The 22,517-nt window shown below is 41.6% G+C and overlaps 1 protein-coding gene across 3 annotated transcripts in view; it reads left to right on the forward strand.

Moving 5' to 3' along the window:
- Nucleotides 1-22,517, forward strand: part of LOC112262692 (hexokinase-2-like) — a 92,396-nt gene that overhangs the window by 60,147 nt on the left and 9,732 nt on the right. For all 3 annotated transcript variants that reach the window (XM_042331433.1, XM_042331431.1, XM_042331432.1), the window contains exons 10-12: nucleotides 16,199-16,503; nucleotides 17,337-17,485; nucleotides 18,632-18,751. In XM_042331433.1, the coding sequence (XP_042187367.1) occupies nucleotides 16,199-16,503; nucleotides 17,337-17,485; nucleotides 18,632-18,751 (574 nt within the window). The remainder of the gene's footprint in view (nucleotides 1-16,198; nucleotides 16,504-17,336; nucleotides 17,486-18,631; nucleotides 18,752-22,517) is intronic.

Raw genomic sequence — 22,517 nt, forward strand, 5'->3', positions numbered from 1 at the left:
ATTAATACAACATAAGCATAATCAATTATTATAATACTATTATATTATATACTATTATTATAATATAATCAAACATTTGGTACAGCCCCTATCATGACCCTTAGGTGAACCTGAAGCAAGGATTTGCATATTCTTGATACCATTTAAAAGGAAAAACCTTGAAGTTTTTGGAAATGTAAAATTAATGTAGGAGAATATAACACATAAGATATGGCAAACGATAATACAAACAAAAAAACATGGATTTCTTTTTTTTTAATAAATCATCTTTGAAATGCAAGAGAAAGGCCGTCATTTCAGATAGGAGACTGTGTAATTTAGATTTTGGCCACCAGATGACAGCAGTGTGTGCGCAAAGTTTCAGACTGATCCAATGAAGAATTACATTACTGCACAATATTTTGTATCAAGTCTGCCAGGAGTTTTCCAAAATGTGTCGAATTGGTAAATTGATACATTTTCAAGTACATAGCTATAGAGAACATACAAAAATACTATGGTAATAAAACATTTCAGTTTACACACTCCCAGGAATGTCATACATAATAGATTATTAGCTTATACAATAGTTTTCAAGCCCTGCCACATAAGACGAGTGTCGGAGCCGGCGTAGTATGATTCAATCTTAGCCCTGTATTGACGCTTTGCCTGTTTGATGGTTCGTCGCAGGGCATAGCAGGATTTCTGGTAAGTTTCCGGGTTAGAGTCCCACACCTTGAAAGCGGCAGCTCTACCCTTTAGCTCAATGCGAATGTTGCCTGTAATTCATGGCTTCTGGTTGGGGTATGTACGTACAGTCACTGTGGGGACGACGTCCTCGATGCACTTATTGATAAAGCCAGTGACTGATGTGGTGTACTCCTCAATGCCATCGGAAGAATCCCGGAACATGTTCCAGTCTGTGATAGCAAAATAGTCCTGTAGTTTAGCATCTGATTCATCTGACCACTTTTTTATAGACCGAGTCACTGGTGCTTTTTGCTTTCATTTTTCCTTGTAAGCAGGAATCAGGAGGATAGAGTTGTGGTCGGATTTACCAAATAGAGGGAAAGGGAGAGCTTTGTACGCATCTCTGTGTGTGGAGTACAAGTAATCCAGAATTTTTGGTTGCACATTTAACATGTTGATGGAAATTTGGTAGAACTGATTTAAGTTTCCCTGCGTTAAAGTCTCCGGCCACTAGGAGCGCCGCCTCTGGGTGAGTGGTTTCCTGTTTGCTTATTTCCTTATACAGCTGACTGAGCTCGGTCTTAGTACCAGCATCTGTCTGTGGCGGGAAATAAACAGCCACGAAAAGTATAGCTGAAATCTCTCTAGGCATGTAGTGTGGCTTGCAATTTATCACAATATACTATACTTCAGGCAGAGCAAAATCTAGAGACTTCCTTAGATTTTGTGCACCAGCTGTTGTTTACAAATATGCACAGACCGCCCCCCACCATCTTACCGGAGTGTGCTGTTCTATCTTGCTGGTGCAGCGTATATCCAACTAGCTGAATATCCATGTCGTCATTCAGCCACGATTCTGTGAAACATAGGATATTACAGTTTTTGATGTCCCGTTGGTAGGATATTCGTGATCGTACCTCGTCTAGTTTATTGTCCAATGATGGCAAATAACGCAAAAACACATAATGGCACAATTGGTTGGGCGCCCATAAAACTGCTGCCATTTCTTCCGGCGCCATTTTGTCATTAATGAGTAGGATTGTGTGTTTTCACAGGCAAAAGTGAATTGCTTTTTTAGACTATTGTATTTTAACCAAGCAACATAAATAAATGTTCAATCAGTACTGAATGAATGAACAAAATAATTTTGAAACAAACGCATTGAGAATTTAAATGGTCTGTGAATGTTTGTAGAACAGGGTTTGTAGATGTTAGGATTTTTATGAATAAATGACTAAACAATATCCCCATTTTAAATAGAACTGTAACTAAGTAAACTTATACTCTGTTTTATTATATCTGATTAACAATATGAGTTCATAAGTGAGGGATTGTGGAGCCTGAAACAGGGGGTAATTACATTTAAATAAATACCATTCCAGCCAGGTTGGAGGAGATTAGGAGTGTTTTTTTTTTAAGTAAGTAGAAAAGGTCTTTAACCTATGGTTGAACCGACGAAACTTAGCTCTGGGGTGTTTTAGATAAGGCAGTGAGTGCATTCCCAGGTTTTCCGTTACTAGAACTGTCAGCTAAGTGGTGATCGATAATGGTGAGGGGTCAAGAGTTAATTCAGTTATACAGTGGGGCAAAAAAAGTATTTAGTCAGCCACCAATTGTGCAAGTTCTCCCACTTAAAAAGATGAGAGAGGCCTGTAATTTTCATCATAGGTACACTTCAACTATGACAGACAAAATGAGAAATAAAATCCAGAAAATCACATAGGATTTTTTAAATGAATTTATTTGCAAATTATTGTGGAAAATAAGTATCTGGTCACCTACAAACAAGCAAGATTTCTGGCTCTCACAGACCTGTAACTTCTTCTTTATGAGGCTCCTCTGTCCTCCACTCGTTACCTGTATTAATGGCACCTGTTTGAACTTGTTATCAGTATAAAAGACACCTGTCCACAACCTCAAACAGTCACACTCCAAACTCCACTATGGCCAAGACCAAAGAGCTGTCAAAGGACACCAGAAACACAATTGCATTACCATAATGCAACTTGGATCTGAAGATTGTGGGTTCACTTTCTGTAGGATACATTTGGACCATTATTTAGTTTATAGTTTTGACAGCCCCTTCCTGACATACACACACTTATTTTAATTTATTAGGTGGCTCTTAAAAGAGCCTTTGGGTTTGTGGAGTGGCAGGCAAATGGCAGTGAGTGTGGTGGTGTGTACTACTGTATGCGTCTTGCTGGAACGGAGGAGAGACCAGCTCTGACTCTCAAAGAGGAGGTTGTTACCCTCCATGCGATGCACGCCATACCTATGTTACTGCCCAGGGAAACTGTGCTTTATTACAGAGGGGCGGATTGTGCGCATGCGCCTGTCATAGAGAAATGCTAACACAAGCTGGTTGACATAGCGCCGGGCCATCTCTATGCGCTTGTTGAAGTCCTCCTCCCACTAGAACATCCAACTCCTCTGCTGTGTGATGTCAGAGTAAAACACCATTGTCCCGGGGAACATTTGGATGACTACCTCCAAATCAGCTCGCATCTGATGCACCAGGGCTGTCACCTTTGTGTGTGCCAAGTAGTTTTCACTGAGGTGGATGACTATGATGTCAGGGGGAGCAGCAGCACCTCTGCAGGTTGCCCCACTTCATTCCTCGCTCTCCGAGCCACCTAATGTGACAGTAGTCAAGGAAGAGGTTGTGATGTTGTATTATAATTTTGTATAATCACCTTCCAGTGTAAAAACCACGGAAACTTTTTAAAGTGAGAAGTAGGCATTGGACAAGGCAAAAAATAAAGGAAATTCAGGAGAAGCACAATGCCTACATCATCAATGAACTACCAAGGTTTTCTAGAACACAGCTTAGACCTACTAAAGTAGCGATGTTTGTCTATTGTACTTCAAACAATGTGTAGGCAGGTTGCTTAGGATTCAAACCTTCTCAAACACCCTAATTAATACTCTTCAGAGTAATAATGGACTTTACAGTGTTCTGCTATTAAAATAATGTATATCTATTAGGGGTGTGCCGAGTGCTCGGACAAAATTAGTATCTAATGGGGATGGAGAATTTTCTGAATACGATTATGACAACTATTAGCTAGTTCTTCTGCCTGTAAAGAAACACGCGGGATATCAGTTGAACAAGCTGCTCTCCCTTTGCTCTCATTTCTCCAGACAGACCCGTGTGGCTCTGTTAAGTCTCCCGTTCTCCAAACATCATGAATGAATCCTAATCCGTAGCTAGTCTTTGTTGTTCAATTTAGTTTTTTTCCTGTAGACTTTTCTGAGACCATATGGTTGTTTTTGCCTGTCTACTTGGTGTTGTGTAGTATGCCTACTTTGTCCGTATAAGTATTCCATTGCTGACGACGTACTGTCGTTATGTCGCGATCCCCATGCTTTCTTGCTATTATTATTTCTTCTTTCCCAGTCATGTTTACTGAGTGACAGATAATTAGAAAATAAAATTACAAATGTAGATGGTTTATTTTGATTGTGCAAATGTGTTGGCATAAGTTTCGGGAGAGAAGTTTTGCTCCTCTCAAAAGTGAAACAATATATGGGGCAAGTGAATTAGCCTACCTTCATCTAAATCTGTCTGGAATAATTGCAGCCAGTAGTAGCCAGCCATGCATTAGACTATTTATTAGCCTCCTTTGTTGAGAAATTGAATAGGACTAAGTAAGTAAATGGTGCATTTTCATTGGTCAGGGTCGTTTAACAACGGTGTGTGTGAAGGAACTAAACGATGCACTCTGAGTGATTTTGCAGTAATGCACACTTGAGGCTTCACCTGCATTTAAAGCGCACTTCTGAATTTTCTGTTCACGAGTAAATCCAATTACCAGTATCAGGTGTGGTAAAACGGACACAATTACCAATACGAGTATGATGAGATCGGTTTTATCATTAGTCTGTATGTATTTTTAGATATAGCCCCTATTGTAGGCCTAAATGTGTTTTATTGTAGTGTCATCATCTTTACTGCAAAAATAATAGATATATAGAAATAGAAACATAACTTTAATCTACATATTCCTTTGACAGGTAATGAACTGTCCATTGATTAGCACAGTAATTGATAAAACAGGACCCATGTTTGCAAAACAAGTGGCTTTGAGTTTATGTCAATATTACACAGATTAGCTAATGGTCACAGAAATCAGGAATTCGGACAGGTTCTTTAGAACTTTATCTGAGGGACTGTGTCCAACACACCACCCACCACCTGTTATGTTGCACACCTACTAACCAAAAAAGGATGTGATTATGAAATATATACACTGAATAAAAATATAAACGCAACATGTTAAGTGTTGGCCCCAGGTTTCATGAGCTGAAATACAAATACCCAGAAATGTTCCATATGCACGAAAAGCTTATTTCTCTCAAATTTTGTGCACAAATTCTGTCTGGGCAGATGGCAGACATTGTGTATAAGTGGAATGGGATAATGTCTTAGTGTGGTGTGTGAAGAATTGAGTACTTTACCTTATATGCATTACAAATCACATTATTGTGAGAACACCTTCTCTAAGGTTATGAGTTAGGCTATTTGAGAACGTTTGAATCCTAAGCAATCCTGCCTACACATTGTTTGAAGTAGAATAGACAACATAGCTACTGTAGTAGGTCAAAGCTGTGTGATAGAGCATGGGTGAAGTAGGCATTGTGGTGCTCGTGAATTTCCTTAATTTTTCGGCTTCAGAGCAATGCCTACTTCTCACTTAAAACAGTTTTTGGTTTATCATTTGTGTGTGTGTGCGTGTGGTTCCGTGAGGTGTTTTTTGTGTGTGTGTGTGTGTATATATATATATATATATATATATATATATATATATATATATATATATATATATATATATATATATATATACATGTGCTTGCCAGAGGTAGCCTGACTGCCATTAGGTACCGAGATGAAATCCTCAGACCTCTTGTGAAACCATATGCTGGTGCGGTTTGCCCTGGGTTCCTCCTAATGCAAGACAATGCTAGACCTCGTGTAGCTGGAATGTGTCAGCAGTTCTTGCAAGAGGAAGGCATTGATGCTATGGACTGGCCCACCCGTTCCCCAGACCTGAATCCAATTGAGCACATCTGGGACATCATGTCTCGCTCCATCCACCAACGCCACGCTGCACCACAGACATTCCAGGAGTTGGCGGATGCTTTAGTCCAGGTCTGGGAGGAGATCCCTCAGGAGACCATCCGCCACCTCATCAGGAGCATGCCCAGGCGTTGTAGGGAGGTCATACAGGCACGTGGAGGCCACACACACTACTGAGCCTCATTTTGACTTTTTTTAAGGACATTACATCAAAGTTTGATCAGCCTGTAGTGTGGTTTTCCACTTTAATATTGAGTGTCACTCCAAATCCAGACCTCCATGGGTTGATAAATTTGATTTCCATTGATATTTTTTGTGTGTTTTGTTGTCAGCACATTCAACTATGTAAAGAAAAAAGTATTTAATAAGAATATTTCATTCATTCAGATCTAGGATGTGTTATTTTAGTGTTCCCTTTATTTTTTTGAGCAGTGTATATACATACATATCTATATATACACACACATACACATACGTACACATATACATGCATACATTCACACCCATACACACACACATATCCTACATACCTACACGTACTCACAAAGAATAAAAATACAATAAAAACATATATAACACTTGCAGCAGCACTATCAAGGTTCTTATTAGCTATTTCTAGCCTTCGCTGAGACGACGAGCCAATAATTCGTTTTTAGATTTTACAGCACCTTACACAACATGTATCTGCACATTTCCCTAGTCACCCCGTTCACTCTGTCCAGTTTGAAATATAGTTGAATAGTGGAGACCAGAGTCTATCAAACTTGGTGCGGTCTTTTGTGGAGGTCATAAGTGAGCTTTTCAAGAGGGAGAAAGTCAACAATCTGGTCAATCCACATTTTAAATGTAGGAGGGGTATTAGAGACCCACAATAGAAGAATACATTTCTTAGCAAAGTATGTAATAGTCATAAGCAAATTTTCTCTGTCAGGATCAAGAACAAAGTCCTGCTGGGCATTTAAGAAGATAGATACACAGGGTCATATCAAACTGTACATCTAGTATTTTCTGTGCAGCAGTATGTATAGATTGCCAGAATCTGGCAATCTCTCTACAGCTCCAAAATACATGCATATAGGTTCCACTTTCAGAAGTACATATTTTACAGTTAGGAGACATATCTGTTTTCATTCTATAGAGTCTCAAAGGAGTGTAATAACATTTGTACAAACATTTGTAATTGGATTCTTTCATTTTTACATTAGTAGAGGTGCAGTATACCCTGTTGCAAACCTCCGCCCATAACTCATCATTGATAGTCAGACCAAGGTCCTTTTCCCAAATTATTTTCAACGGAGTAAAGGAGGAGCCTCCTTTCTCAGGAGTCTATAGATGTAAGATATTTTGCCTTTAATGGATTGTGTTGTGACAAGAAGGGTTTCAACTTCATTCAACTGAGTTCTAAACCTCTTCTTGGAGGTAAATGAGGAAATTACATGTCTAATTTGAAGATATAAAAAAAATGGGATCTTGGCACATTGAATTCACTGCAGAGCTCTTGAAAGGATTTCAGTGTAGTGGTTTTCTGATGAAATACTCTGATTCCTAGAGTATGCCAAAGACTAAAGTTGGCATCCCTCAGGGCTTTTGGCAAGTCTGGGTCCTACTATAGGCGAGTGAGAACATATTTGGGAGGAAATGCCCAGGTATTTCTTACAGTCCCTCCACGCTAGTAGGGTGCTGTAAATCACAAAGGTTTTGGCTATATTGCCCACTTCACTAAAGTTATTAACCTGTTGCGACGAGCAATCCCGTATCCGGGAGCGTAATTATAGCCTCAAGCTCATTACCATAACGCAACGTTAACTATTCATGAAAATCGCAAATGAAATTAAATAAATATATTGGCTCACAAGCTTAGCCTTTTGTTAACAACACTGTCATCTCAGATTTTCAAAAAATGCTTTTCAACCATAGCTACACAAGCATTTGTGTAAGAGTATTGATAGCTAGCATAGCATTAAGCCTAGCATTCAGCAGGCTACATTTTCACAAAAACAAGAAAAGCATTCAAATAAAATCATTTACCTTTGAAGAACTTTGGATGTTTTCAATGAGGAGACTCAGTTAGATAGCAAATGTTCCGTTTTTCCAAAAAGATTATTTGTGTAGGAGAAATCGCTCCGTTTTGTTCATCATGTTTGGCTAAGAAAAAAAAAAACGAAAATTCAGTCATTACAACGCGAACTTTTTTCCAAATTAACTCCATAATATCGACAGAAACATGGCAAACGTTGTTTAGAATCAATCCTCAAGGTGTTTTTCACATATCTATTCGATGATAAGTCACTCGTGGCAGTTTGGTTTCTCCTCTGTTCAAAATGGAAAAATGCACGCACCATTATGCAATAGTTTCGACGGAGGACACCGAGCGGACACCTGGTAAATGTAGTCTCTTATGGTCAATTTTCCAATGATATGCCTACAAATACGTCACAATGCTGCAAACACCTTGGGGAAACGACAGAAAGTGTAGGCTCATTTCTTGCGCATTCACAGCCATATAAGGAAACATTGGAACACAGCGCCTCAAAAATCTGGCTCACTTCCTGTATGAAATTTCATCTTGGTTTCGCCAGTAGCATTAGTTCTGTGGCACTCACAGACAATATCTTTGCAGTTTTGGAAACGTCAGAGTGTTTTCTTTCCAAAGCTGTCAATTATATGCATAGTCGAGCATCTTTTCGTGACAAAATATCTTGTTTAAAACGGGAACGTTTTTCATCCAAAAATGAAATACTGCCCCCAGAGGTTCAAGAGGTTAATGAATATAATTGAGTTTAAGGGCATTGAACCACAGGATTGGGCTTCTATCTGAATCCACGTTGACTCTTGTCTGTTTGTGATCCATGTTAGCATGTTGCGGATTTGGGCAGACCAGTAGTACAATTGAAGGGAGGGAAGGGCAAGAGCACCCTTAGATTCAGGTTTCGATAGAGTGGAAAACTTGATCCTAGGTTTTTTATTGCCCCATATAAATTTGGTGATGCTTTGGTTAGTTGTTTTGAAAAAGGAAACTGGGAGATAGCATGGGAGCATCTGAAATAGGTAGTTCAGTCTAGAGAGGACGTTCATACGGATAACATTAATTCTTCCTACTAAGCTAATTGGGAGGGAGATCCAGGTTTGGAGATCGTTCTTGATTCGATCCAGGAGTGGAAGATAATTTTCCTTGAGAAGGCTATTCAGATCTGGTGTTATGAAGATCCCGAGGTATTGAAACCCCTGTGTTTTCCATTGGAAAGGACATAATGTCTTCATAGAGCTGTTGAGTGTAATATTGAGAGGGCAGACAGTGGATTTGTTAAAATTGATCTTATAACCTGAAAACTTGCCATACTGAGCAATTGTGTCTAAAATGAGAGGGAGGGATTTCTCAGGGTTGGATATGTAGAGCAAGACATCAGCCGCGTAAAGCGAAATCTTGTGCTGCAGGCCGCCTGCAGAAACACCCATAATACTTGGATTGTTCCTTATCAGCTCTGCCAGAGGCTCCGCCCCCAACAAGTAGAGCAGGGGGACAGCGAGCACCCTTGTCTTGTGCCCCGCTCCAGAGGGAATCTGTCAGAGTTCAGTCCATTAGTAGTCACCATGGCATTTGGATGAGAGTATAGTGATTTGATCCATTTAATAAAATATTGAACTTTTCTAAGACTGAAAACAGAAAGCTCCACTCCATCCTGTCAAACGCCTTCTCAGCATCCAGTGAAGCCAGCAGGACAGGGATCTTCTGTGCGTTTACTTGATCAATAATATCAAAAAGACTGCGAATATTATCAGAAGAGTATCTGTCTCTAATAAATCCAGTTTGGTTCGCTTCTTTATTTTGGGAAGAAGAGTGTTTAGTCTTTTGGCGAGCAATTTGGTAATTATATTATAGTCGAAATCCAACAAGCTTATGGGCCGGAAGGACGAGCAGGATAGGGGGTCCTTGTCCTTTTTGAGCAACACTGTAATGCGAGCTGTGTGCATTGAGTCTGGGAGAACTCCATTTTTGCAAAAAATCCTCCAGCATTGGCATGAAGATAGGGCTGAGCTGGGGCCAAAAAGCTTTGTAGAACTCTCTGGGGAATCCATCTGGGCCTGGGGACTTATTAGGTGGCATGGAGGTAATTGCCTCCAGGATCTCCTCAGGAGTGAAGGGGGAGTTGAGATCTTCTTGGTCGGTCTCTGATAGTTTAGGTAGCGAGATTCCCTCTAGGAAAGAGTGGAGTTCTGCCTCTGTGTGTTTTCTGTCAGAGATACAGTATATAGTTTGCAGTAAAAATCATGAAAAGTTAATTGATCTTTTTTGGGTCATATGTGACCTCGTCCTCTGCTGTTCGGATAGCCATGTTTGTACGCTCTGACTGCTCCTTTTTAAATTGGTAAGCAAGCAATCTACTGGGCCTAAAAAAAACAAAAAACTTAATAAAAAAAAAAAAAATTATCTCCCGAGTGTAGTCCAAATTCAGTTTGGCTTTGGCTGCTTTAAGATGACTCCAGGAGGTGCTGTCGGGATTGTTCATGTATTTTTTCACAGCATTCCAGCTCCCTCTCAAGATCTAGCCTGTGTGCTTCCATTGCTTTTTTCTTAGAGGAAGCATAAGCAATTAGATTACCTCTTAGCGTCCCACATTGTGGCCGGAGAAACAGGAGCATTTTTGTTGTCTTGTGTGTAGTTGTCTATCCATGTAGTTACCAATGTATGGAACGCTTTGTTTGATAGCATGGAGGTGTTGAATTTCCAGCTCTTTGACCTCGGGATGGTTTTGCAGAGGTCAAAGCGGAGGTGGACAAAGGCGTGATCTGAAAGTGCTATGGGTCCGATTGTACATGTGGCTGAATTTATGAAACTCTTTGGGATAAAAATGTAATCTATACGGGAGTAGGTGTTATGGACATTAGAGTAGTATGTATAGTCCATAGATGAGCTATTAGTCTCTCTCCAGATATCTATCAGTCCCATCTCTTTAGTAAGAGAGTTCAAAATCTTTGCAGATCTAGGATTTGTGGTGGGGACTTGAGATGATTTGTCTAGGGTTGGGTTAAGGGTACAATTAAAATCTCCACGCCAAAGGAAACACAATGCTCATTGAACAGGGTTATCATTTTTGACATAAAAGCAAGAGTATGTGTGTTAGGGGCATATATGTTTAAGATAGTATCTTTTTAGTATAAGATAGTATCTTTTCTTTTTTAGTATCTTTTTCCGTTTTATTGCATGACCTAGACCATGGCAGTTCCATGTCAATAGATTTAAGGTACTAGTCATCGTCATCGAACAGTAATCGAACTTTAGTGCAAGTCATCGCTGGGTAAAAGTGGATAGTAGTTAAAGCTGCGTTCACATAAAAAGAAAAATAAATGGTGTACATAAAATAACAATCTCTGAACACCCCAGCCGAGTTCCCAGACAACTCGACACATCCAGTTGGATCTATTACCCCCCGCTCAGTCTCAATTCTGTGTTCCAAAAAAAAAAAAAAAAAAAACGGGAAAAGTTAGCAACGCACAACGTCTCCCTCTCCCCACCAAAGAAATGCCTCATCCTCTCCGCCCTGCATTGAGTAAATGACAACGTATCCCCCGTCCAGTCCACACTAAAAGAGGGAGAAAATAAAATCAATAGCCCAGCCTACATATACCTTCCCCAGGGGACATAGGGAACCACAGTAATAATATAAACAAAAAGATGGAAATACAAGTAGGCTGAAATGTTAGTAGGCCTAGGTTAGGCTATAGAGCCTATCCCTCTCAGCTAAAGGAACATAAATATAGATTAGACGGCTACAATGACATTTAGCGGGCGGGTGGGTCTTTGGATATCGGCTATATGTTGTCTTACCTCCTTTAGTAATAGCATTAATCGCATTTAGTCATTGGTCCGTTTCTCATTGACCAGGATTGTCTTTCAAAAAACGTTTTGCCTCTTCGGGAGTTTTGAAGTGTCGCAAGGCTCCTTGGTGAAGAATCCTGAGCTTGTTTGGGTATTTGAATCCCCTGAAGATGCCTCGGTCAATTGAGTATTTCTTCACTTCGTCAAACTCTTGGCATATTCCAGCTGACAGGTCCTGGTGTAAAGTGAGTTTGGCGTTTCTCACTGCGATGGTGTTGTTTTTCGCCGCCTGTAGGACTCGTTCCTTGTCGGTGAATCTCAGGAAACATATGGTGATTGGGCGCGTCGTTGTCTGGCTGCTGGTGGGGGCCTCAGTGCTCGGTGAGCTCTCTCGAGTTCTATGGGACTGTCGGTGGACATGTGGAGCCACTCGGGAAGTTTGTCTTGCAGGTAGCGGATCAGTGGCATGTTTCCCTCTTCTTTTTCACCCAGATTGAATAGAACACAATTATTCCTCTGCCCCTTGTTTACCAGGACCTGTTTTCTCTTCCAGATGCTCTATTTTCTTTTTAGCATATGGCCTCGGGGGGCGGGTCCTCTTGCTCCTGGCTAATGGCGCTAGTTTTTTCTGAAGCTAGCTTCTTCTTGGAGGCTTTTTCCGTCGCTAATACTCGAGTCCGGGTAAAAATGTCACCTGTAGTGTCGCCTTTTGTAGCCGCCATGACTTTTTTTACTAAAGCTAAATGAGTTTGAACTTGGAGTGGAGGTAAGATTAGGAATTGGAAACTACTTGTGCGGAGCTCTTAGTTCATGCGGCCATCTCTTCAAAGGTCACGTGATCCCCCGTGAGGTGTTGTTTTAACTGTTTTTTTTATTTACTTTTTATCTGATTTTACTGCTAGATTGAGTTACCTGAGGTGGAGGAGAGTTCCATGTAGTCATGGCTCTATATAATACTGTGTGTTTCCTAGCCTCTGTTCTGGACTTGGGAACTGTGAAAAGACCCCTGGTGGCATGTTTTGTGGGGTATGCATGGGTGTCTGAGCTGAGTGTTAGCTGTTTGAACAGTGCTTTCAACATGTCAATCTCTCCTCTACTTTGAGCCAGGAGAGATTGACATGCATGTTCTTGATATAAGCCCTATGTTTACATTTAAGGGCCGGTCGTGCTGCTCTGTTCTGGGCCAATTGTAATTTGCCTATGTGGTCATGACTCAAAAAATGAAATGCTATTGCACATTGTCAAGTTTTATATGAATAAATTCCAACTCAACTTGATACTCAAACAATCTACACCTCCCTGAGTTTCACAGCACTCAGAGCATGAGTCATATAAGGTACTGTTTGGAATTTTTTACCCTATATATATTAAAGACGAGTGAGGAAGTAGACTTCCACTCTGATTCCAAAGAGGCAAGACTCGAATGCACTTCAGCTCCAGTCGTTTCAGGACATTAATAATGAAATGCTATGGACATTGTCGAGTTTCATTTGAATGAATTCCAACTCAACTTGACAACAATCTACACCTCCCTGAGTTTCAATCTACACCTTGCTGAGAGCATGACTACTCAGAGCAATTCTCCTAGAATAGACTTAATTAAATTACACAGTGGATGAGGGAAATTACAATGGAGTTGACCCTTACATCTCAAGTGCCAGTTAAAATTGCAAGACCAAGTAGGAAATGGCTTATACATACAGTACTAGTTAAAAGTTTGGACACCTACTCATTTAAGGGTTTTTCTTTATTTTACTATTTTCTACATTGTAGAATAATAGGGAAGACATCAAAACAATGAAAGAACACATGGAATCATGTAGTAACCAAAACAATGATAAACAAATCACAATATATTTTAGATGTGTCACGACTTCCGCCGAAGTTGGTCCCTCTTCTTGTTCGGGCGGCGTTCGGCGGGCGGCATCACTGGCCTTCTAGCCATCGCCGATCCACTTTTCATTTTCCATTTGTTTTGTCTTTGTTTTAAACACCTGGTTTCAATTCCCCAATTACATGTTTATTATTTAACCCTCTGTTTTCCCCACGTTTTTTGTGCGTGAATACTTTCTTGTAAGTTCGGTCCGATGATTGTGGGCCTGGTATTACTTCATGTATTTGGAAATTGAGTAAAGTAAAGTTCCTTGTGTTACTCATCTCTGCTCTCCTGCGCCTGAGTCCTCTGCACCAGCTACACCCAGATCCTTACAAGATGTTAGATTCAAAGTAGCCACCCTTTGCCTTGATGACAGCTTTGTACACTCTTGGCATTCTCTCAACCAGCTTCACCGGAGTGCTTTTCCAACAGTCTTGAAGGAGTTCCCACATATGCTGCGCACTTGTTGGCTGCTTTTCCTTCAGTTTGCGGTCCAACTCATCCCAAACCATCTCAATTGGGTTCAGGTTGGGTGATCTGATGCAGCACTCCATCACTCCTTCTTTGTCAAATAGCTTTTACACAGCCTGGAGCAGTGTTGGGTCATTGTCCTGTGGAAAAACAAATGATCCTGCCACTAAGCGCAAACCAGATGGGATGGCATATCGCTGCAGAATGCTGTGGTAGCCATGCTGGTTAAGTGTGCCTTGAATTCTAAATAAATCACTGACAGTGTCACTAGCAAAGAATCATCACACCTCCTCCTCCATGCTTCATGGTGGGAACCACACATGCAGCGATCAATGTTCACCTACTCTGTGTCTCACAAACACAGCGCGGTTGGAACCCAAATTCTCAAATTTGGACTTGTCAGACCAAAGGACAGATTTCCACTGGTCTAATGTCGATTGCTCATCTTGGCCCAAGCAAGTCTCTTATTATTATTGGTGTCCTTTAGTAGTGGTTTCTTTGCAGCAATTTTGAGCTGATTCACACAGTCTACTCTGAACAATTTGTTTGTTTTATCCATTTTAGAATAAGGCTGTAACGTAACAAAATGTGGAAAAAGTCAAGGGGTCTGAATACTTTCCGAAGGCACTGTATATACAGTACCAGTCAAAAGTTTGGACACACCTACTCATTCCAGGGTTTTTCTTTATTTTTACTATTTTCTACAATGTGTAATAACAGTGAGGACATAAACTATGAAATAACACATATGGAATCATGTAGTAACCAAAACATTGTTCAACAAATCAAAATATATTTTATATTTGATATTCTTCAAAGTAGCCACGCTTTGCCTTGATGACAGCTCTTGGCATTCTCTCAACCAGGTTTACCTGGAATGTTTTTCCAACAGACTTGAGAGTTCCCACATACGCTGAGCGCTGTTGTCTCCTTTTCCTTCAGTTTGCGGTCCAACTCATCCCAAACCATCTCAATTTGGTTGAGGTTGGGTTATTATGGAGGCCAGGTCATCTGATGAAGCACTCCAACATGCTCCTTACTGGTCAAATAGACCTTACACAGCCTAGAGGTGTGTTGGATCAATGTCCTGTTGAAAAACAAATGATAGATGGGATGGCATATCGCTGCAGAATACTGTGTAGCCATGCTGGTTAAGGGTGCCTTGAATTTTAAATAAATCACTGACAGTGTCACCAGCAAAGCACCCCCGCACCATCACACCTCCTCTTCCATGCTTCACGGTGGGATCCACACATGCGGAGATCATCCGTTCAGCTTCTCTGCGTCTCACAAAGACCCCACGGTTAGAAGCAAAAATCTCAAATTTGGACTCATCAGACCAAAGGACATAAAGGAAATAAATCCACAAATTAACTTTTAACAAGGCACACCGGTTAATTGAAACGCATTCCAGGTGACTACCTCATGAAGCTGGTTGAGAGAATGCCAAGAGTGTGCAAAGCTGTCATCAAGCTAAAGGTGGCTTCTTCCACCGGTCTGTTACGTGAACTCTGAAGCATTTATTTGGTCTGCAATTTCTGAGGCTGGTAACTCTAATGAACTTATCCTCTGCAGCGTAGGTAACTCTGGGTCTTCCTTTCCTGTGGCGGTCCTCATGAGAGCCAGTTTCATCATAGTGCTTGATGGTTTTTGCTACTGCACTTGAAAACTTTCAAAGTTCTTGAAATGTTCCGTATTGTCTGACCTTCCTTTCTTAAAGTAATGATGGACTGTCGTTTCTCTTTGCTTATTTGAGCTGTTCTTGCCATAATATGGACTTGGTCTTTTGCCAAATTGGGCTATCTTCTGTATACCACCCTTACCTTGTCACAACCCAACTGATTGCCTCAAACGCATTAAGAAGGGAAGAAATTCCACAAATTCACTTTTAACAAGGCATATGTTACTTGAAATGCATTGCAAGTGACTACCTCATGAAGCTGGTTGAGAGAATGCCAAGACTGTGCAAGGCTGTCAAGGCAAAGGGTGGCTACTTTCAAGAATCTAAAATCTCAAATATATTTTGATTTGTTTAACACTTTTTTGGTTACTACATGATTCCATATGAATTCTTCACTATTATTCTACAATGTAGAAAATAGTAAAAATAAAGAAAAACCCCTGAATGAGTAGGTGTCCAAACTTTTAACTGGTACTGTACATGTATTCACTAGTAACTGAAACATGATCAAATATATTTAATTTACAAACAGTTTACTAATAGCTAATGAGCCTTTTAATAATGTTTAATAAGCTTAAAATAAAGTTGTACCTCCTCTCCCAGGTTTGCGCGGCGGCTCCACAAGATGGTGCGGCGGCTGGTGCCGGATTGCGATGTACGTTTCCTGCGCTCGGAGGACGGAAGTGGGAAGGGAGCGGCCATGGTGACAGCAGTGGCGTTTCGGCTGGCTATCCAGCATGCCGAGCGGCAGCGTATCCTGGACGCTCTGCGTCTGAGCCAGGAGCAGCTGCTGGATGTGAAAAGGCGGATGGGAGAGGAGATGAACAGAGGCTTGGCCAAGGAGAGTCATGACCAGGCCACCATTAAGATGCTGCCCACCTTTGTTCGCTCCATGCCCGACGGCACAGGTACAGGGTCAAGAGACAAGAAGATGAAGAGAGGAGGGAGAGGGTTGTTATCTGTGGGAGAATCTCAATGGCATTTTCTTGATTCCTCATGTAGTCTCTCCTCGCCCGCTTTTCAAAACCAATTGGATTAGAAAGTCAGAGGGGAGGGACCTCTGACCTCATCCAATGGGTTTTTAGGAGGTGAGGACAGGGGACGCGAAGAATCGGGTTAGGAATCGGGATTCTCCATGTGTGTATGGTAGGAGAGGGAGCCATAAGCTACTGATGGGCCTTGAAAATCCTTGAAAATAGATGGATGTCCTTGGCAGGGCTATAGCAGGAAACTGAGAAGAAAGCCTTAAGCTGTTACAAATAAAAACACAAACTCAATATACTTTCAAATTATTAAAACCAAATCGAATTAGAAATTATAATGGACTTATAATACAGTTTCTTGATTCTTGATCTAGCTCGCTAATAGTCACCTAAATGAAAGCTAGACAGTCATAGAAGCATAGAAAATTCCAAAAACAATGGATAGAGGACGATTTTTATACAATTATTGACAGCGAGGAAATGTAATACATTTTCAGTACGGCCCTCCTGACCTTGTTTAAGACCCAATGCGGCTCCTGGGGTAAATGAGTTTGACACCCCGGTTAGAGAGATGGGCCAGCAATCAAAAGCTCAGCGGTTGGAAATCCATGGCTGACAAAATGTACATTAGGATGTGAGCACCTACTGCTGTTGTGGTCCTTAACAAGGCACATAACCCCCAAACTGCTAAATATAATTTTGGAGTGTAATCTTACTTTCTTAACTTCTCTCCCCATTGTGCTCATTGAACTCATCAGAGAGCGGTGAATTCTTGGCCCTGGACCTGGGAGGGACCAACTTCCGGGTTCTGCTGGTACGTGTGCGGCGTGGGAAGAGACGCAGTGTGGAGATGCACAACAAGATCTACTCCATTCCCCAGGAGGCCATGCAGGGCACTGGAGAGGAGGTAAACCAGGTTTTCTCTGACAGCCGTTCTGAACTTGAGCACCTCGTGCAATGAAGTTTCCCCCAATCCCTCCTGCTAATTTGGGAACTTTAGGTTGTCTGTGTGTGAGAAATGCTGTAAATTAAGAGGGCTCTATGTATTTTGAAAGATGAGACTTGAGGATTATATTCTTGTTCTCTTTGAAAGAGACAACTGTAGGACAACAGTACCTTCTTAGGCTATTCAAATATTTGGGAAATAGGGTGCTGTTCATTTGTCTTCAAGCTTTTATGATAGGCGTAGGAGGAGAGGTTATTGGCCATTTAGATTTTAACCTCACATGGAGGGATTTTTTCACCCTGCACTGATCATTTAAACTTGATTTAACTTGTCATTATATTTTTCCATAGGCCATTGATATTGTTTGTTCTCTTTCATTATCAGTCCCATGGCTACCATACGTTTTTAGGATATTCAAACAACTTTGAGATGGAACGTTGTTAGATTCATTCATTGTTTGATCTGGAGAAAGCCATGCATGCATAAAACGATGAAAGCGTAGCCTTGCCCATAGGTCATATTCATATTGAATGGAGAGAAGGGAATATAGCCTATGTTTTTTTTAACAGCTAGACAATATAGTTAAGTAGTGTCAGTTATTAAACATGTGCAAGTTTAGGCTATAAGGCCCATGCATCCGACAGAGAGAGAGAAAGAGAAACAATATTTTCTGAATGGACATTTTGTGCTGCTTTGGTGGAATTCTCTGCTGTCTAGCCTACATTCCTCTCTTGCGTTCTGTAGGCCTGTACAACATAGGCTATTTATTGAAATAAGCTAAAGCAAATAGGAATGGGAAGATTACTCTGAATGTCACTCGTGTGCTGCCCTACTCCATTTGTTACTGTGCGGCGCCAGTCAAGTTCAAATAGGCTAAACCACCGTCTGTCAATTCACTATGTCGTCACCAGCGACAATGGCTTTCAATTATCTTCCATAGATATAAAATATTGGCCAACCCTAATAGGTAGAGCTCAGTCCCAGTCCACTGCACTGGTAATTTGACCTATCTTTTCTCTCTTTCTCACTCACTCTTTTCTATTTCTCTTTCTCTCTGTCATCTCTCTCGTTCTCTCCTTCTCTTTCTGTTCTCTCTCTCCCTGTCAGCTGTTTGACCACATAGTGCACTGCATCGCTGACTTCTTGGAGTACATGGGTATGAAAGGAGCGTCCTTGCCCCTCGGCTTCACCTTCTCCTTCCCCTGCCATCAGAGCAAACTGGACCAGGTAACAAAGCACACACACACACACACACAGACACCACATATACACACACAGACACCACATATACACACCACACATACACAAAAAGCAATGCATTTCAATCGTTTTTTTATCGATTGACCCACTACTGCTGAAACTCTCACAGACAAAACGTTGAGAAGACTAGAGAACACTCATCGTGCTCTGTCTGCACCTCATCATTCCCAGGGCAACGCTTGGAAGGACAAGTGTTGACAGGAGTGGTCGGAGTGCAACACATGGTCTATTCACCCATGCTCTAGGTGCCTGTAGCCTGTGATCCTGACATAGCATAGACCTTTTTTGTGTGGGGTGCCAATTTACAATTTACCCTACCATTTCTAACGATCTGCATGCCAGTTAGGATTTTCATATGTGCATTTCATCTAATTGTGTCTATTGAATATCTAATTGCCCACAAATGGAACAATTCCATATCTCACCAAAGAGAGGTGCTGTCCATCAGCACCACAGGCTTGATCTTGGAACACAGTTTCTCTTGGTGAATGATAGTGACATTTTCTTTTTTTTTACACCCCTTTTTCTCCCCAATTTTGATCTTGTTTCATCACTACAACTCCCCAACAGGCTTGGGAGAGGCGAAACATGACCCGCCAAACCATGCTCCTTAACACCTGCCAGCTTAACCCGGAAGCCAGCCACACCAATGTGTCGGAGGAAACACCGTTCAACTGGCGACCTGGGTCAGCCTGCATAGCGAGATGCGAGCGAGATGTTTTTAATATCGACACCTCTCTCCTCAAAATGATCTGTGAATACTTTTGCTACATCTTCCCCTTTAGTAGTACCATGCATGGGTTATAGACCAAGCAGCTCCTCACATACCTGCTCTGGGTCACAGTATCTTGCAACAACCGTCAGACGTGGAATATCATTCACATCCACTCTCTCATCAAGAGCCACACTAAACATAGGTGCATATCTTTTAACGCTACAGTTTGCTGTTTCTTTACATTTTCAACCATCTCCATAACGCACCCTTCAACAGTTCTGGAGACAGGCATGTCTTTGAGATGATTTTGTCTTTGTTAGGCAATCCATCAAATTAAGCCTGGGAACTACTAAGTAAAGCCTCCTTGATATATTCTCCATTAGTAAATGGTTTTCCATGTTTAGCAAAGCACTGCTCAACTTTGTAGCTCTCCTCTGTAGCTTGATTTTTGACTGCATGTAGATTTGTAAACACACTGCTTTGCTTTTCATACCTGGACACTGCCCTTTTGATTCCTTCAGCCTTGACCGCCTCATCCATGAAGTTTTTCCCATGTCTCGTTTCAAAATGACGCCATACAATTAATGTCCAACAAACAACAGTTTTACAACAGAGAGCGCAAACAGAATGGTCCTTCAGTAAAACAAATTTATATTCCTCTGTCCAGTGTCTGTGTTCTTTTGCCCATCATAATATTTTCTGGTGGGTTAAGTGTGTGTGTCAGAGCTTTGTGTAAGTTGACTATGCAAACAATTTGGGATTTTCAACACATTAATGTTTCTTATAAAATGAAGAAGTGATGCAGTCAGTCTCTCCTCAACTCTTAGGTCAAGAAACAAAGAAAAAGCCATATCTCAGACTGGCCAATAAAAAGAAAATATTAAGATGGGGAAAAAGAACACAGACACTGGACAAAGGAACTCTGCCTAGAAGGCCAGCATCCCGGAGTCGCCTCTTCACTGTTGACTTTGAGACTGGTGTTTTGTGGGTACTATTTAATGAAGCTGCCAGTTGAGGACATGTGAGGCATCTGTTTCTCAAACTAGACACTAATGTACTTGTCCTCTTGCTCAGTTGTGCACCGTGCCTCCCACTCCTCTTTCTATTCTGGCTAGAGCCAGTTTGTGCTGTTCTGTGAAGTGAGTAGTACACAGCGTTGTACGAGATCTTCAGTTTTTGGGCAATTTCTCGCATGGAATAGCCTTAATTTCTCAGAACAAGAATAGACTGACGAGTTTCAGAAGAAATGTCTTTGTTTCTGGCCATTTTGAGCCTGTAATCGAACTAAAAAATGCTGATGCTCCAGACACTCAACTAGTCTAAAGAAGGCTAGTTTAATTGCCTCTTTAATCAGCACAACAGTTTACAGCTGTGCTAAAATAATTGCAAAAGGGTTTTCTAATGATCAATTTGCCTTTTAAAATTATAAACTTTGATTAGCTAACACGATGTGCCATTGGAAAATAGGAGTGATGGTTGCTGATAATGAGCCTCTACTCCTATGTAGATATTCCATTCAAAATGGAGATATCCGACTCCAAAAAAGAGGGAAACGAGGCGGTCTTCTGGTCAGAAGACCAGAAGACGGGCACATCGTGCACCACTCCCTAGCATTCTTCTCGCCAATGTCCAGTCTCTTGACAACAAGGTTGATGAAATCCGAGCAAGGGTAGCATTCCAGAGGGACATCAGAGACTGTAACGTTCTTTGCTTCACGGAAACATGGCTCACTGGAGAGACGCTATCCGAGGCGGTGCAGCCAGCGGGTTTCTCCACGCATCGCGCCGACAGAAACAAACATCTTTCTGGTAAGAAGAGGGGCGGGGGCGTATGCCTTATGGCTAACGAGACATGGTGTGATGGAAGAAACATACAGGAACTCAAATCCTTCTGTTCACCTGATTTAGAATTCCTCACAATCAAATGTAGACCGCATTATCTACCAAGAGAATTCTCTTCGATTATAATCACAGCCGTATATATCCCCCCCCAAGCAGACACATCGATGGCTCTGAACGAACTTTATTTGACTCTTTGCAAACTGGAATCCATTTATCCGGAGGCTGCATTCATTGTAGCTGGAGATTAGGCTAATCTGAAAAAGACTCCCTAAATTTTATCAGCATATCGATTGCGCAACCAGGGGTGGAAAAACCTTGGATCATTGTTACTCTAACTTCCGCAACGCATATAAGGCCCTGCCCCGCCCCCCTTTCGGAAAAGCTGACCACGACTCCATTTTGTTGATCCCTGCCTACAGACAGAAACTAAAACAAGAGGCTCCCACGCTGAGGTCTGTCCAACGCTGGTCCGACCAAGCTGACTCTACACTCCAAGACTGGTTCCATCACGTGGACTGGGATATGTTTCGTATTGCGTCAGATAACAATATTGACGAATACGCTGATTCGGTGTGCGAGTTCATTAAAACGTGCGTTGAAGATGTCGTTCCCATAGCAACGATTAAAACATTCCCTAACCAGAAACCGTGGATTGATGGCAGCATTCATGTGAAACTGAAAGCGCGTACCACTGCTTTTAATCAGGGCAAGGTGACTGGTAACATGACCGAACACAAACAGTGCAGCTATTCCCTCCGCAAGGCTATCAAACAAGCTAAGCGTCAGTACAGAGACAAAGTAGAATCTCAATTCAACGGCTTAGACACAAGAGGCATGTGGCAGGGTCTACAGTCAGTCACGGACTACAAGAAGAAATCCAGCCCAGTCACGGACCAGGATGTCTTGCTCCCAGGCAGACTAAATCACTTTTTTGCCTGCTTTGAGGACAATACAGTGCCATTGACACGGCCTGCAACGAAAACATGCAGACTCTCCTTCACTGCAGCCGAGGTGAGTAAGACATTTAAACGTGTTAACCCTCGCAAGGCTGCAGGCCCAGACGGCATCCCCAGGCGCGCCCTCAGAGCATGCGCAGACCAGCTGGCCGGTGTGTTTACGGACATATTCAATCGATCCCTATACCAGTCTGCTGTTCCCACATGCTTCAAGAGGGCCA

This window comes from Oncorhynchus tshawytscha, linkage group LG12, assembly GCF_018296145.1.
Source record: "Oncorhynchus tshawytscha isolate Ot180627B linkage group LG12, Otsh_v2.0, whole genome shotgun sequence".
Classification (NCBI taxonomy): Eukaryota; Metazoa; Chordata; class Actinopteri; order Salmoniformes; family Salmonidae; genus Oncorhynchus; species Oncorhynchus tshawytscha.